Here is a 16,573-nt window from a genome sequence, read left to right as displayed (position 1 = left end):
TAAATTAAGAAAACAATTACCCGTTCTATCATTCTTATTTTAGCTGACTGCATTGCAGCCAGCTCCTCCGTGACTTGAAAGTCTGCAGTTATTCCACATAAGAAGATGAGAAGCTGGGCGGTATCACGCACATCGCAGCTCTCATCCAAAGCCAGAGAAAAACATTCAAAGTCTGCAGCTCTGTTCTTCAGCTGAAGCTCCAAGTTCTCAGCGATGTCCTCAACCCGCCTCGTCACAGTACGTCGGGAGAGTGAGACGTTCTGAAACGCGTCCTTTTTCTCTGGGCAATAAGCACTCCTTAATAAACTCTCCATCAGAAAAGGCCTTACTTTTCCTGGCGATTTTTGTGAGATATTACATAACTTATCCGAACGGCTGCTTCTCTGGTGGTGTGAAGTTTGGTGAAAAGTCCTTGTTGGGTTTGCAGTTTTGCTAGCAATGCATCAGACACCCTTGCGCGCTCTTTTTCAGACAGATTTCTGTATTTATCCTCATGTTTGGTCGTGTAGTGGCAATTCAAATTGTAATCTTTTAACACAGCGACCTGTGTACCACAGACCAAGCACACAGCTTTACCTTTAATTTCTGTGAACAAGTGGCAGTCCATGTCCTGTTAAAAACGCGACATTCGTTATCAATTTTTCGCTTCTTAGCGTGTGCTGCCATCTTGAGGCTAACATCATTTATGGCCTTCACCTTCACTCAAAGCTCGCGACACGCAGATACGTCAATATGGAAGTAGCATAGCGCTTTTCAGAATAAAAGCAGCACCGTTGTATTGCACGCACTACATATATTTACATAATCTATCTAGTGGTAATTTATTATTGACCTCACGCGGGCCTGAAAAGGATACACAAAGGGCCAGATGTGTCCCCCGGGCCATAATATGCCCAGGTCTGCCATATGGCATAGCAGGTCTCACTAACACCATGGAAACATTCCCTTTCACTCTTGCCTACACTCTTTTGACCCTGGGTATTTAAACTCGTCCATCTTCATAACCTCTGAACATTTTAATAGTTTTATATTCTGAAGCCAACAACACATGCATAAATAAAAAATTATGATTACTTTTTACTTTTTCGGGATGGACTCAGGCATCTAACATTTCTATGTGTGAGTTTGTGGGTGTGTCAAAGTAACATAAACCAACAGTGCCTCGCTGATTGTGTGAATTCTTCACCTCGTTCAGGTCTCTCAATTCCATTTTCCACAATCGTGCCTTGAATACATATTCAGCAATGTGAGAGATTCTCAGGCTCTTTGTAGAAAGCAGACAGCTTCTACATTGCTTTGCCCGCTGGATAGATTAAAGCCTGTGACCGCAGGCATCAAGATAAGGTGAAAAAGGGAGCTGATGAACCTGCTCGTGTGGTGGCTCTTAATTAAGGAGTCATTAGTAGTCCAGTGGTGGCACGTTTGTCATTCTGCTAAGAATTGTTTGGAAAGATTTCTAATGAGGTTCCTGCTTTGGGGTTTTCGTTTTGTTTTTTTGGTTGATGGATTCATTATTTATTCAAAATGGCAACCCAACATGAGGTCAGCAGTTCTTTATGGTGTGGATAATGTGTATAGTTGTCTATCTAAACCTTCAAACTATAGTTACATGTATTACATTCAGGTTTATTTGGGGGTGTTGAATAAAATATTTGGTTTTATCATTGGGAAATTGCAGAATTTCATTTTGTTTTTTAAGAGCTCAAATGTATCTGTTTAATTCACTCATCAGTTGTTTAATGTACAGACGTGGGTCAGTTCTTCATAATCTATTTATAAATTAGTTAAACAAAAGTTCCATTCGTGACATTTAAATTTGGAAGCTTCTGTCCACCCAAAACATACAGTATTTGAAGCTATAAATGACAATCAAACCAGCCATCCTTAGATTTCCAAAGCAAACACATCCATCACAAAGGGAGTGGGAAAATTAGCACAGAAAAAAATAAGAGTTTGGTACACTGAGACAAAGAAAACATTTGTGAGCTCATCAGCAGAAAAAGACTTCAGCGAGAAATAAACAAAAGGCACAAGTGATGGATGATTGCAGGATCCTTTTCATGGTAAAGAAAAGACAACATATTTTGAACAATACCCAGGAGGAAGGCATACAATTATCCAATCCTGTCATAAAAACAAGACCTCAGGTGAAATTCTGAGGGTTTAGCACAAGTTGCAAAAGAACATTCATTAGCCGGAAAAACAGAAACGCCAGATAGGCAGATATAGGTGACATCACCTTATGCCAGGATAACTGGAAGAAAAAAAGCATGAAGACATAAAATACATTGGAAACAATGTTGTACGCTGGTGCCTTACTGATGATTCAGATGATCCTTAAATGTATTGAATCATATTCTCCTTTAGCTTTAAGCCAAAGAAAGTAGAAATGACAGTGTTTACCAGTTAAAATGGACACTGAGTGAAAACAATCCAGGAAATTTTGAGAGAAAAGAAGTGACAAGAATATTTTGCAGTGGTGTGTGATGGTAAATGAAAACCCGCTGACCACAACCCAATACAGCTGCACTGCACTGGTGAAGACAAACCTTTAGACAGTGGGAATATTTTCTAGTGGTGCATGATCATAAAGTCCTTTAAGAGCTAAAGAAAGTTCCTAACTTCAGCTTGATGGAGCTACATTTCACCAATAAAGACAGAACTAAAGACAGAAATTGAAACTATTCTTTGGGTTCTAGACTAAAGAACCCGTCAGCTGAGGGGTGGTGGGTTTAGAGTCTATCCCAACTGTCAGAGGGTAAGAGCCAGGGTACATACACTGGACACTGCAAACTGTTGCAGGGCTAACACAGAGTATCAGAAAACCATTCACAACTACAACCAATTTTGAATCACTTACTTAACCAAATGCATGCCAGAGTACCCAGAGAGGACCCATGCAAAATCAAAGACAGTTAAAAACGGGATGTCCTTGCTGTGAACGAACGGTGCTAACCACAGTACAACCGAGCTAACAGCCTACACATTAATTCTCCATAAATTGATCAAATAAACTCTCAAATTAAAGCTGAAGCTCTCCAATTTATGCCCACATTACAACAGCTAGGGTAGCACAGTGGTGCTATGGTTAGCACTCTTGCCTGAGTTCGACTCGACTGCCTTGTTCTCTGGTACTTCTGCTTACGGAATACCTTTGATAGCTGGCATAGGCTCCAAAGGGCGAGCCAACCCTGATAAGTGGAAGAGAATGGATAGATAACAATGACTAACTGTACTATAGACCTGTTTGTAAAACAAAAATCAATAACTTACTCACATGTAGCCAAGTCTGACACCACTTGCATTTTTATTTATATATACACTATGACCTTCAGCAAACATAATTTCCCATGAGCCTTGGTGGTAAATGTCACAACTTGATATCATTATCCAAGACCTCTCTGGCTTTCTGTGGTGCTTAAAGGCCCCAAACAGTTATTGATACTAAAGATATAAAGATCTTAAATCTTTGAAAACTATTATGAAATTCCGTTTTGTTTAAAAAGGAGAAAAGCAAATAGTCACTGACATCTTAACAAAGCAGAGGAGGAAATTGTGCATTTTCAGCAGCAATCCATATTTGGGGCAGCAGCATTTCTCCATCTGTCTCCAGGGTGTGCAAGAGTAAATGAGATGTTGCAGAACGACCTTCGTTATGAAACATACAGTAATTGAGAAAATAAAGACGTTTTGCCTCTCAGCGTTAACTGGGTTCATCAACTCATGTCAAGTGTGGCTTGAACTACATTAGAGCATATGAAAATTTTCCTCTACAGACACATTGGCTCTTTTGCAGCATCCTTCTGGCTAACACAATCTTTAACCCGCCTTCCAATCAGATTCATTTCATCAGGGATTAATTTCTACAGTTTCTCACCAGCACAGTTTTGTTTTTTTTTACTGCAGATTAGTGTTCATTTATATTCTGTACTGAGCTTTTTTTCATTTTTAATTCATAATTTTTACACCTTAATGTTCACTCAAGTCTGGATGTGATAGTTGGTGACTAAGTTAGGTATAATTGTAGTAAATGATGGAGGATTTGATGGACATAAGCAAAAAATCAACGCTAAAGTCCAACAAAAGTAAACCATTAAAGAAAACATGAGGCACTAAAATGGTTTTACTTGTATAAAAAGTTCCTGCTTCAAAGCACAAGCCCACTGAATGTCAATGATATCCTCTTTTGACTTAAAAAGAAGGATTGGATCTAAATAAAACAGCAACAAACAGTTTCCAGAAGGTCAGTGCCTATATTAAATTCAGCTGAATGCATTCTCCTCTCTGTTTGGAAACAATGCGTGCTTATTGTTCTGCTTTTCATAAAGTGGTGTAGCACTAAACAGTGTGTCAAGTGAAACCTTGTATTGCCTTGCCATTATTATTAACAATAACAATAGTGGATCGGATGTGATCTTCTGCTACACTTTGTGACAAACATAGCACTCAGACCTGCAGGCAGTACATTTACTGATATAATGGGAAGTTTGAATGTTAACAGAAAACCTATTCCCCATCAAAATAGATGTGGAAATAGATTTAGTAAGCTCCATAGAGCCAAATGGTTGAGCTAAAGAAGAATAAAATAAAATAAAAGGGGAGATAAAAAGAAGAAACCAGAGAACAAATTAGGATTTATCTTTCTTGAGTATTAGGGTTACTTGAGGATGAAGGAGAGGAGGTACCATACACACATCTGCTAAAGAAACCTTTCCACACAGTCAGACACACTGCAGTCTCCCCCCCTGACTCCCCTTCATGTCTGTGTAACGATCAAAGTGCTTCAGTACCTGCAGAGAGGCATCAGAAATGTATTTCCTTTGTGTCTCTTTGAGGAAGAATCGTGTTGCTTAAGATCAAGAGCCAGCTGTTAATACTTGCTTTTTTAGAAGATTTTCTGATGTGGACAATTCCAGATCTATCTGTGCAGAGCATCTGGTCTGCACTTTCAACCAGGATCTAGATTATGTTTGTTAATTTAGTATAATGTGAAAAAATATTTAAAAGAACCAAACTATCGGTAGTAATATAGTCCAATATTGGGTAACCAGTGTTTCACCCTAAACAGCTGGTCCCTTTAGGGGTCGCCACAGTCGATGATCTTCCTCCATCACACCCTGTCCTTAGTATCCTTCTCTGTCACACCAAATCTCTTCATTACATCAACAAATCTTCTTTGTAGTCTTCCTCTTTTCCTCCTGCCTGGCACAGAGTCAACTTCTAAAGGGCTTACTCTGCGTCATCCCAGCCCTGAAGTCCTTACTGATTCTTTTTTTCTGCTGGTTATATTTTTGTTTGCTGTTAACATGCCTGCCTGTAGTTATCTCCACCAGTCAGAACTAACACTGTTTCATTCATGGGCATCTCAGAGGCATCACATGGCAAAGACACTTCAAGAATTTAGAATATAAGTCTGCATGTGAATTTCTTGATGCCAAAAGCAGTGTTTGTTGTCTAAAGATACGGTGTTGTGAGTTTGATGTCACTAGCCACACCCAGGCCTCATTATCGTTGGACCTGTTGAAAGAAGAAATATAGAACCTGTCTGACAAACTTGAGTAGGCTTAAAGATTTCAAAAAGCAACACGTCATGCTTTGATCTGAAGAGACACCTGAGAAACAAAATAATTGATATCTATCAGTCTGTAAAGGGTTAAAAAGCCATTTATAAGGCTTTCGGACTCTAGCAAGAAAAATTGGAACAATTGTGAACTTTCCCAAGACTCACCAGCCTTAGAAAATATTCCAAATACACATTGATGACTCATTGAGGAGTTCACAAATGAAGCCAGAACAGAACATGAGTCAACAATAGAAAAGAGACTGGGCAAAAATGGCATCTATGGGACAGATCCAAGGTGAAAACTACTGCTAGCCTCACTGCACATTTCCCAAAACACATCTTGATGGTCCCCAAGACTTTTGGGAAAATGTTGTGTGGACTGATGAGATGAAAGTTGAACACTTGGGAAGGTTTGAGTCCCGTTACATCTGACATGAAACTAACACAGCATTTCATGAAAATCATACCAACAGTCAAACATGTTGGCGATACTGTGATGGTCTGGGGCTGTTTTGCTGCTTTATGACCTGAATGACTTGATTCTGCTCTCTGTCAGAAAATCCTGAAGGAGAATCTACGGCTACGTCAAGGACATCATTGAACTCAATTCATGCCCTGAAGCTCAAGCACACTTGGGTTATCTAGCGGGACACCAGCAAGTCCACCTTTGCTTAAGGTCATGTCAAAGCATTTTTTTAACCGTTCAGACAATTCATACTTGAAAAACCTCCAATATCGACCAAAATTCTTCCACAGTGATGTGAAACACTTACTGCCAATTATCACAAATGCTTGATTGCAGTTCTTTCTCCCAGGGGTAGCACAACCAAGTTTTTAGCTTTAGGGGCAGTTAATTAGCCACTGCACCATATTTCTCTTAGTGTCAATGAGCAGTCTAAGCAGAAGTCCCCCAGCCCTTCCTTTGCCTGGACACCTTCTCCAGCTCTTCTGGTGCATACTAAGGCCTTCCCAAGCCAGGTGAAAGACATCTCTTCAGCATTTCCCAGGTCTACCCCAAGATCTCCTTTTAGTTTGACATGCACTAAATACTTTATCTGACTTCTTCCAATGTGAAGGAGCATCCTGAATGGCTTAACTCCCTATCCAGTCTCTAAGGGTTAGCCAGAATTCCTCTTTCAACTGTTTGTATCCAGAATTGGATTCTGTCAGTTGACTGAAGCACTGGGTGAGGACTGGATTCAGCGTGCAAGTTTTGTCATCACAATCGTGTCATCTCTCAAAACAATTCACCATTTTCTGTTAAACCTGCCTGAATCTCCAGAGTTTGGTGGCATGTCAACATACTGACACCAAGACACTAATTTTCATTAGTACAGAAAGTCCTCTAAACCAAGCAGGATCACACTATGTTAGTTTTTATATTTAAACATGAAATTATAGCCTACAAAAAAACAATCAAACAAAAAAACTATAAATACTTATAATTAAAATGTTTGTTTACCTGCCATATAAACACATGAAATTTAATTCAGCTTGCAAATCTGTATAACGGCCTTAATTTCCTTTTCTCTCAAAAATAGACACTGTGGAAAATTAAATCCAAAAATGTTTGTTTCATCATGAAACTCAGGCACAGCTGGATTCTTGAGGAGAAGGATTAAGAGTGGTTAGCATTCATGAGGGCAAAGGCAGCTTTCACTGCTGTCTTAATGTCACAGCTCATCCACTCTGTGTGTGGAGGTGTGTGTGCGTGTGCATGTGTGTGTTTTTATTGCCAAGGTTTTTAAGGTGTGTGACCTTTTGTTTCAGAAAGATGGACTTTCCCTTAAGAGAGGAAGAAGAACTTTTAATGGAAATCAGCTACACACAAACACACTTATTTTAAAGAGATGGCAGTAAGACTCAAGCATATGCACACACACCATATATGCAAGGCTCTAGGCTCCCAGCAAAATGAGTCAAAAACAGTGACTAGATAGCAAACATGGATGTATCCAGTGTGATATCATCTGTTGGTTTTTGACAATTATCTATATTTTAGATCTTCTGCTTTGATTCTTAAAACTCACATATCTATAGTGGCAGTGATTTTTTTCCCCAGAAAAAACCCTCATCCCAACACAAATATAATGTTATTGATCCTTTTTCGTGAGGCTCATTATTTTTACCTTCAACAAAACATTTTTTGACTAATTCGTTGGAAAGCATCTTACAATAGAACTTTATATGAAAAAGTTGGTAAATATTAAGTCCTTCCTCATTTCCTTATCCTAATCTTTTAACCTGATTGAATAAAATCATCCTTTTTTCCCACTTATGTAAAGGTGGGTCACTTTGGTTGTAACAGTGCAGTCAAAATGACCTTTTTCCCAAAAAATATTTTTCTGTTCTCCTGGGGAATCAAGAAACACTCGCAGGCCACATGAGATATATAATCTCTTTGGAAAGTTCTGGGTTTAAGACCTCCAAAGAAGAGTTGGTTAGAATTCCTCCACAATGATGTGTAAGACAAAGTCACACAGAAAAATGAAAAGTGTATCTTTACACCACAGACTGCACCTGGGGTCTTGCCTGGTGTGATAGACTCCAGCCTCTATGGATCTTGTGCTCAGAGCTTGTTCTTGTGCTGCTATGTATATATATATATATATATATATATATATATATATATATATATATATATATATATATATATATATATATATATACATTATAAAACACCCATCTCGCCCCTGCGGGCGGTTTATCCTTCAAGCTCGGGTCCTCTACCAGAGGCCTGGGAGCTTGAGGGTCCTGCGCAGTATCTTAGCTGTTCCTAGGACTGCGCTCTTCTGGACAGAGATCTCCGATGTTGTTCCCGGGATCTGCTGGAGCCACTCGCCTAGCTTGGGAGTCACCGCACCTAGTGCTCCGATTACCACGGGGACCACCATCACCTTCACCCTCCACATCCTCTCGAGCTCTTCTCTGAGCCCTTGGTATTTCTCCAGCTTCTCGTGTTCCTTCTTCCTGATATTGCTGTCATTCGGAACCGCTACATCGATCACTACGGCCGTCTTCTTCTGTTTGTCTACCACCACTATGTCCGGTTGGTTAGCCACCACCATTTTGTCCGTCTGTATCTGGAAGTCCCACAGGATCTTAGCTCGGTCATTCTCCATCACCCTTGGGGGCATCTCCCATTTTGACCTCGGGACTTCCAGGTTATACTCGGCACAGATGTTCCTGTACACTATGCCGGCCACTTGGTTATGGCGTTCCATGTATGCCTTGCCTGCTAGCATCTTGCACCCTGCTGTTATGTGCTGGATTGTCTCTGGAGCATCTTTACACAGCCTGCACCTGGGGTCTTGCCTGGTGTGATAGACCCCAGCCTCTATGGATCTTGTACTCAGAGCTTGTTCTTGTGCTGCCATGATTAGTGCCTCTGTGCTGTCTTTCAGTCCAGCTTTGTCCAGCCACTGGTAGGATTTCTGGATGTCAGCCACCTCCTCTATCTGCCGGTGGTACATACCGTGCAGGGCCCTGTCCTTCCATGATGGTTCCTCGTCTCCCTCCTCTTTCTTGGGTTTCTGCTGCCTGAGGTATTCACTGAGCACTCGGTCAGTTGGGGCCATCTTCCCAATGTATTCTTGGATGTTCGTTGTTTCATCCTGGACTGTGGTGCTGACACTCACCAGTCCCCGGCCCCCTTCCTTCCGCTTAGCGTACAGCCTCAGGGTGCTGGACTTGGGGTGAAACCCTCCATGCATGGTAAGGAGCTTTCTTGTCTTTATGTCAGTGTGTCAAAGGATTTTTGCTTTTAAAGGTTTTATTATTCATATAATAATCAGCTAAGAGTGTTTATGTTTCTGTTTGTACTCAACCAGCTGCATAGTTAACTGCTGGCTCTCTGCTCTATAACGGAAACTGTGTGCCGTCATATTATCTGTCAGCAACAGGAAACCGCCACCCAAGAGTAAGAAACGACCTTGTAGAGAACACAACGTTTTGAGAAGTCACACCTGCATGCTTGACTAGATAAGCATAGTATTTCCTTTTTTGTATGCTTCATGCTGTGTATAAATAAAGGCAGAGAGCTGCTGCAGGGTGTGAGTCTCCGTTGAGTTCTCACCCGTGCACGTTAAACTGCTGAAGTGTCTGAGTGTTATTTCATTATATCTGAGTGTTTGATAAAAGATTATCTCTAACATTTAATTGGTCCTTCGAGCCGGATTGGACATTGATATTTTTCATGCTCCAATAGGAAACCTTCATCAAGTCCTGACGTCATGAGAAGCCCGCGCTGAAGTCTGTCGACAGCTCCTCTCTTAGGCAGAGGATAGAAGTCCAGAGACGTGAAATTCGGGTTCTGGCCAGCGTTCTTATAAGAGGCCCACGACTTTGGGGGTTGATGGAGGAGACCTAAGCAACCACACAATAACTCAGGTGAATATTTAACACTCACCCACATTTTGCGAAAAAACTAATTAAGAACTGACACTGTTCCCACATGTGAACGCTCGCCTGAAAGAGGGCTGGTAGCTAATATAGGGGAAAAATCCTAAAAGTAAATGCTCGCCTGAAAAAGGGCTGGTAGCTAATATAGGGGAAAAATCCTAAAAGTAAATGCTCGCCTGAAAAAGGGCTGGTAGCTATTATAGGAAAAACTCTAAAAGTAAATGCTCGCCTGAAAGAGGGCTGGTAGCTATTTTAGAGGGAAAGTGTCATAATAATAACCATTAGAGCGCGCAATATTTGTCTTTTTACTGTTTTGTTGGTGGAGTAAGTTGATTTCACAGCACATTAAGAAGGCTGAACTACTCTACTGAATTGTTTACCGTTGGTTGCTCAAGTACTGGTGGAACGAGAAAAAGGTTGTGCTTCATCACATAAAATTAACACCGCTTTCAAGAATAGCTTGAAAGTAGAAGGCTGTGTTAATAACCTCTCTCATTCCTCGTGCCAGAGAAAGCACCACGGGTGTGTGTGTGTAAACGTAAATATATCTATAAGTTGAGAGAAAATGGGTAACAAATCAACAAAACTCACTGCTGACGAGCAGTGGTTAGAGAAAAAATGTCCAGGCGCCGGACAAATCAGTATGAATAGATGGAGAAACCTACAGAAATTAAAATTGCCCTGCGTGGGAGGGAAAATGTAATCCCTCTGCAGTGACCACTTTAAAAGAGACCCTCCAAACAGAACTAAACAATGAGAAAAAGCCAAATGAAAATGACAAAAGTGACGCAGAAGTATCAAACCCCCCACCATATGCACCACTCCCTGGAGCAGCATCAATACTGAAGCCAACCCCCACTCCTGCTGCTGCGACCCCCCCTTAAACAATCCTGTGATCCGTTTAGACCTCAACCTGGTCCTTATGCAGAGGCACAACACATGTTAGATAAAATGGTACTAGGTGAAAATCCACAGAAAACCACAGGAAGTACAATTCTCAGAAGATACTTTAATAGTAAAATCAGCATCAGGTCACACTACAGTGCAGTGACTGATAAAACCCTTATTAAGTGAAAACTAGAGATCAAAGTAGTTTAAAAAGGTTGGAAACAGACCCCACCGAATAGATATAAATATAAGAAGTACAAAAATAAAATAAACAAAGACAAAATTACATTAGAACTTATTTTTAATGTATTGAAACTAATAATAGGAAAGATAACAACCTGTAAACTGATATTAACAATGAAACATAGTTGGCATGACGACCATGCCCAGAATGTATAAAATGAATAAAAGGAAATAATTCACACGAAAACCTTTTAAATAAAATAGAGAGATGCATAAGGTACATTAGGGCTGTGTCATTGTTCAGCCAAGGAAAGTGTGTGAAAAGGTAAATGTCTCCAGCTTGGGAAAGGGTGAAACTGCAGATCACCCGAAACCCTTGATGGATACAAAATAAAATATAAAATATATAATAATAAACTACTTGGTTCGCCACGCAACAGAGAGAATGAATGTGACTGAAGGTTGGATCTGAGATGAGACAAACAGAAGACCAGTCTAAAAAGTAGGCACAAACCTGTTCAGAGAAAAGCAAATTTGTACAGATTGGATGAATTCTAAATTATCTGTTTGCGTAGTAAGATGATCCTAACTATTAAATGGGCTCAGTAGTAGTATAGTGGTATACACTAATAAAATATTGTAATATACTATTGTTATTATATAGAAAGAAAAAGATGATAATATTAATAATGATATAATATTAATAATAAGAAGCAACCTAGTCAGTTATGATGCGAGGTGGATGATTGTTATGAAGTAATCTGCATCAAGCTTAAGGTTTGCTCAAACTCAGTATAATGACATATGAGATGAAGAAAATAAAGAAACTATCTAAACTAATTAAGTGCATAGAGGCACTTGACCTGCTTGAAAACCTGTCATTTATCCTAGATAAAATATAGAGCACACCTATAATAACAACTAATAAGCCAAACCCTGTAGACAACAGTTAAACCTACAGGATTGAGAAGCTGAATTAAATATGTGGACACCGCTAAGTTGATGAGCATGTTACACATTTTCTTTTATCTTTATTTATTTGTTTTTTAGAGCAGAAGCTGCATAAAAGCCAACACATGCAGCTGTCTGTGAGCTCAGTTTTTCCCTCACACTTCTGCTCTGTTTCAGTAGCAGCATTTTTTCTTTTGTGTCCTGACTCATGTATGTTTTCTGTTTTGTTTGATTATTTTATTTTGTTGGTTTGGAAACAAATTCGTGACCATACTTGTGGATCACAGTGACACATAGTGATTAGGCATATGATTTACAAATGCCTAGTTTTAGAACTGTGAGCAATTCAAAGTTTAAAAAAATATATATATATAAAAAACCCTAACTTCAAAGTTTGAAATGTGTAAGATGTGTGAGATGGGTGAATTCTTTGAAAACCTAGAAATTATCTAAAAATGCATTAAGTGAAAATGTAATGTTGCATCTATAGCGAAGAAAGAAGAAACATTCAGTTATTTAAAAATAGGCATTACAGACAGATACAGTTTTAGCACTGCCTGACTATGATAAGCCTTTCTACTTACGTGTAGATAGAGGAGCAGGTTATATGAAAGCTGTGATAACACAGGTATTTGGAGAAAAATAACACCTGTTAACATTCCTGGTGAAATTTAGACTCGTGTAAATTAGACTCTGTTGCGTCAGGCCTACCTGCATATGCAAGCCTGTGCAGCTGCAGCAGAGGCAGTAAAAAGTCAGCTGCACGTATGCAGTCATACGTGCATATGAATTGCACACAGGCCAAAATATAAATATATACACTGACAGCCAGTTTGTTTTTTCAGCAGTGCACCACTTTGGAAAACTTTGGCATAACAGAGGTATGGTCACCTCTACGGATAACCCCGTGCAACACGGCAGAGCTACTAGTATCCGACTACTGCCCACAAATACCACTTGACGTACTAAAAACCGAAAAAAAAGCTGCAACAATCACTGAACAGAACAAGTGGCTGAAATGTGGAGCACAACTGAAAGATGACTTAATGGTCTGTGATGGAAAACTAATATTACCAGAGTCGTTACACAGGACAGCGGCTGTAGTGACACATGAAGTAATACATGTGTCAACAGGAGGGAAATATAGTATAGATAAACAATACACACTTTTACACTATAAATTTTGAAACTTCAGCGAAAAATTTGTAAGAACATGCCTATTCTGTCAAAAACACAACTCACAAGGAAACTTAAGACCTAAGAGAGGCCAGTTCTCCACACCATCCACATGGATTTTATTGAATGAATGTCAAGGATTAAAATATCCCTTAGTAATTATAGATGTATTTTCAAAATGGCCAGAAATCTATCCAGTAAAAAGAGCAGATGCAATTTCAGTAGCAAAAGTGCTTATGCAATCATTTCATCCCCACATACGGCATTCCCAGTCTGATAAGGTCAGACAATGGAACACATTTTGTTAATGACATAATCAGCAAAGTCTCTGAAGCTCTAGGATTTAGCATCAAACATCACTGTGCATACCACCCACAAAGTGCCGGACTAGTGGAGAGAACTAACGGCACGATAAAACAGAGATTAAGAAAATGCATGGAAGAAACAGGAAGGCCATGGCCCGAGTGTATAGGCCTAGTAAAAATGTGGATGAGACTAACACAAAGTTCTCAGAAACTCACACCTTTTGAAATCATCCACGGTAGACCATTCCCATTACCAATCACAAGTGAGCCCATTAACAAATAAATAAGGGAAACTACCCTAGCAGAATGGATGACTAAATTGTTTGAAAATAAAGAGATTGTGCTAAACAACCAACTGCCGAGTGATATCTCTCCAGTGTCTTGCAGGTTGAAACCAGGTGATTGGATCCTGATCAAAGTACTCCAGAGAAAGAATTGGAGTTCACCAAGGTGGGAGGGCCCATACCAAGTCTTACTCACCACACCAACTGCCTGCAAAATAGCAGAAAGACCATCTTGGATCCACCAAAGCCACTGTAAAAAAGTGAGTGACAATCCAAACGTTTAGACGCCGGCTCCCCTAGCTTCCAGGTGATCTATTGGTGAAGGAAGGGCTGATTGGGTATATCCCGCCCTTTTTCTTCTCGCCAATGGTCTACTCACCAGAGGTCTAGGTGTGCCTGGTCATCATGAAGACACTTGTCCTCCTAGTGACCTGCATTGCGCTCCTGGTGAGCCTACTAACACTCACCCAGATGAGAGGAAATAAACAACACCACCTGCAAAAAAGATGGACACATGACAACTCACACCTGCGCGACCTGAACCAAGACCATAACCACCCATGGATGAACAGCGCGTGGTATAGGTATGTGTATGATAGAACACGCACCGACAACAGCACGGAGTGCTATGTGTGTTCACATATGCCAACAACGGCCATACACGCAACAATATATGGAATGGCACCTGAATTCAACGAAGCGGTGTGTGTGTTCAACAAGGCAATAACTGGCAATTGCTCACGCAGAGTTTTGATGGCAACAGGACTGGCCCTAAAAGGTCAAAGCATAAAGAAGGAAGACCGAATTCCATGATGTAATGATGCAGACGTTAAACGTGTCACGAAACCAATTTCGCAGCGATGGGTCCAAACCGAACAGACAACTTCTGTGCCTACAATCTCACGAACTGGAACTACACCTGCAACGAAGAACATTGGGTAAACGTCAAGGCCAACAACACAAAAAGCAAATCATTCGCCATAATTCTGCCGCCTGACATACAGCACCCAATGTGTTTTAACTTCTCGGACGGAAGCAGACAAGTTGGACGTAACCGCAACTGCACACACACACTTGACCTGACCCGATCCACAGGAATACACACCTTCAAAAACGGAACTTTCTGGGTCCAGGGAGCCGCTTGGGCCTGCGGGCCTAAAACCTACTTCATGCTCCCACCAAACTCCACCGGTCTGTGTGCACCAGTACTAATTTCAGACCACACCTTCAAGATCACAGCAGAGACACATACACGCACATCAAGAGCAAAGCGTGAAGTCACTAAAGTATTGCCACATGACCCAATCTACGGATCAGATGTGCCTAAGAACTTCAAGCTATGGACTAATGGTCAGAAAGTCCTCCACTCCTTGTTCCCCTGGGTGGGAGCTGGAAAAAACATGCTCAGGATCGAGACACTTGACTACCGTTTTGGATTGTTCCTAAATGCCTCAATGAAAATCAACAAGGCGCAAAATGAAGAAATCGACGCAATACGCATTGTAGTGATGCAACACAGAGTCACACTGGACATGATTCTAGCTGAAAAAGGAGGTTTGTGCGTATTGTTTAACACCACATGCTGTACATACATCCCAGACAATGTGCATTTGCAAAACATGACCGACGCTCTGAACACCTTGAGAAAGATTAGGGACGCTCAACAACAAGACTATGTCACAAGCACTGAAGATTGGTTGACATGGTTGCTAGGTGGTTCATGGAAGTCCCTACTGATTAAAGGACTTGTTTGTATTGGATTTTTGCTTTTACTATTATGTGTTTTCACAACATGTGTAATACCCTGTCTGAAGAAAATGGTGTCAAACATGGTGACGACCTCTATCAATGCTTATGTAATACTGTCTCAAATGGAAGAAGTTTTGAAAGATGATTCGTATAGTAATGTTTAGTCTAATTGAACACAGGACTGTTTCATGACGTTCAAACCGAAAATGTTCAGACAACAGGTTATGAACTGAAAAATATAACAGTACTGTCATAAAAGAAATCTAAACAACAGGAGGGAATGTCAAAGGATTTTTGCTTTTAAAGGTTTTATTATTCATATAATAATCAGCTAAGAGTGTTTATGTTTCTGTTTGTACTCAACCAGCTGCATAGTTAACTGCTGGCTCTCTGCTCTATAACGGAAACTGTGTGCCGTCATATTATCTGTCAGCAACAGGAAACCGCCACCCAAGAGTAAGAAACGACCTTGTAGAGAACACAACGTTTTGAGAAGTCACACCTGCATGCTTGACTAGATAAGCATAGTATTTCCTTTTTTGTATGCTTCATGCTGTGTATAAATAAAGGCAGAGAGCTGCTGCAGGGTGTGAGTCTCCGTTGAGTTCTCACCCGTGCACGTTAAACTGCTGAAGTGTCTGAGTGTTATTTCATTATATCTGAGTGTTTGATAAAAGATTATCTCTCCTCCTTTGGCCAGCCTATTACCCCAGCAGGGTACCTGATCACGGGCAGGGCGTAGGTGTTGATGGCCCGGATCTTGTTCTTACCGTTCAGCTGACTCCTCAGGACTTGCCTGACCCTCTGCAGGTACTTGGTGGTTGCAGCCTTTCTAGCGGCCTCTTCATGGTTCCCATTCGTCTGCGGGATCCCCAGGTACTTGTAACTGTCCTCTATGTCTGCAATGTTGCCTTCTGGTAGTTCAATCCCCTCAGTTCTGACTACCTTCCCTCTCTTCGTTACCATTCGACTACACTTCTCCAGTCCGAACGACATTCCAATGTCATTGCTGTATAGCCTGGTAGTGTGGATCAGTGAATCGATGTCTCGTTCACTCTTGGCATACAGCTTGA

General features: G+C 40.6%; 1 protein-coding gene across 1 annotated transcript in view; it reads left to right on the top strand.

Moving 5' to 3' along the window:
• Positions 1-16,154, top strand: part of LOC146390052 (syncytin-A-like) — a 51,581-nt gene extending 35,427 nt beyond the window's left edge. Inside the window, exons 4-5 of the mRNA XM_084923135.1 lie at positions 9,771-9,952; positions 13,845-16,154. Coding sequence (XP_084779261.1) covers positions 14,612-15,664 — 1,053 coding nt within the window. The 5' untranslated portion in view covers positions 9,771-9,952; positions 13,845-14,611 and the 3' untranslated portion in view covers positions 15,665-16,154. The remainder of the gene's footprint in view (positions 1-9,770; positions 9,953-13,844) is intronic.
• The last annotated feature ends 419 nt before the right edge of the window (positions 16,155-16,573 follow it).

Source organism: Perissodus microlepis, chromosome 3 (assembly GCF_051167445.1).
Source record: "Perissodus microlepis isolate ML-2025 ecotype Zambia chromosome 3, ASM5116744v1, whole genome shotgun sequence".
NCBI lineage: Eukaryota > Metazoa > Chordata > Actinopteri > Cichliformes > Cichlidae > Perissodus > Perissodus microlepis.
This window is presented reverse-complemented; position numbering and strand designations above follow the sequence as displayed.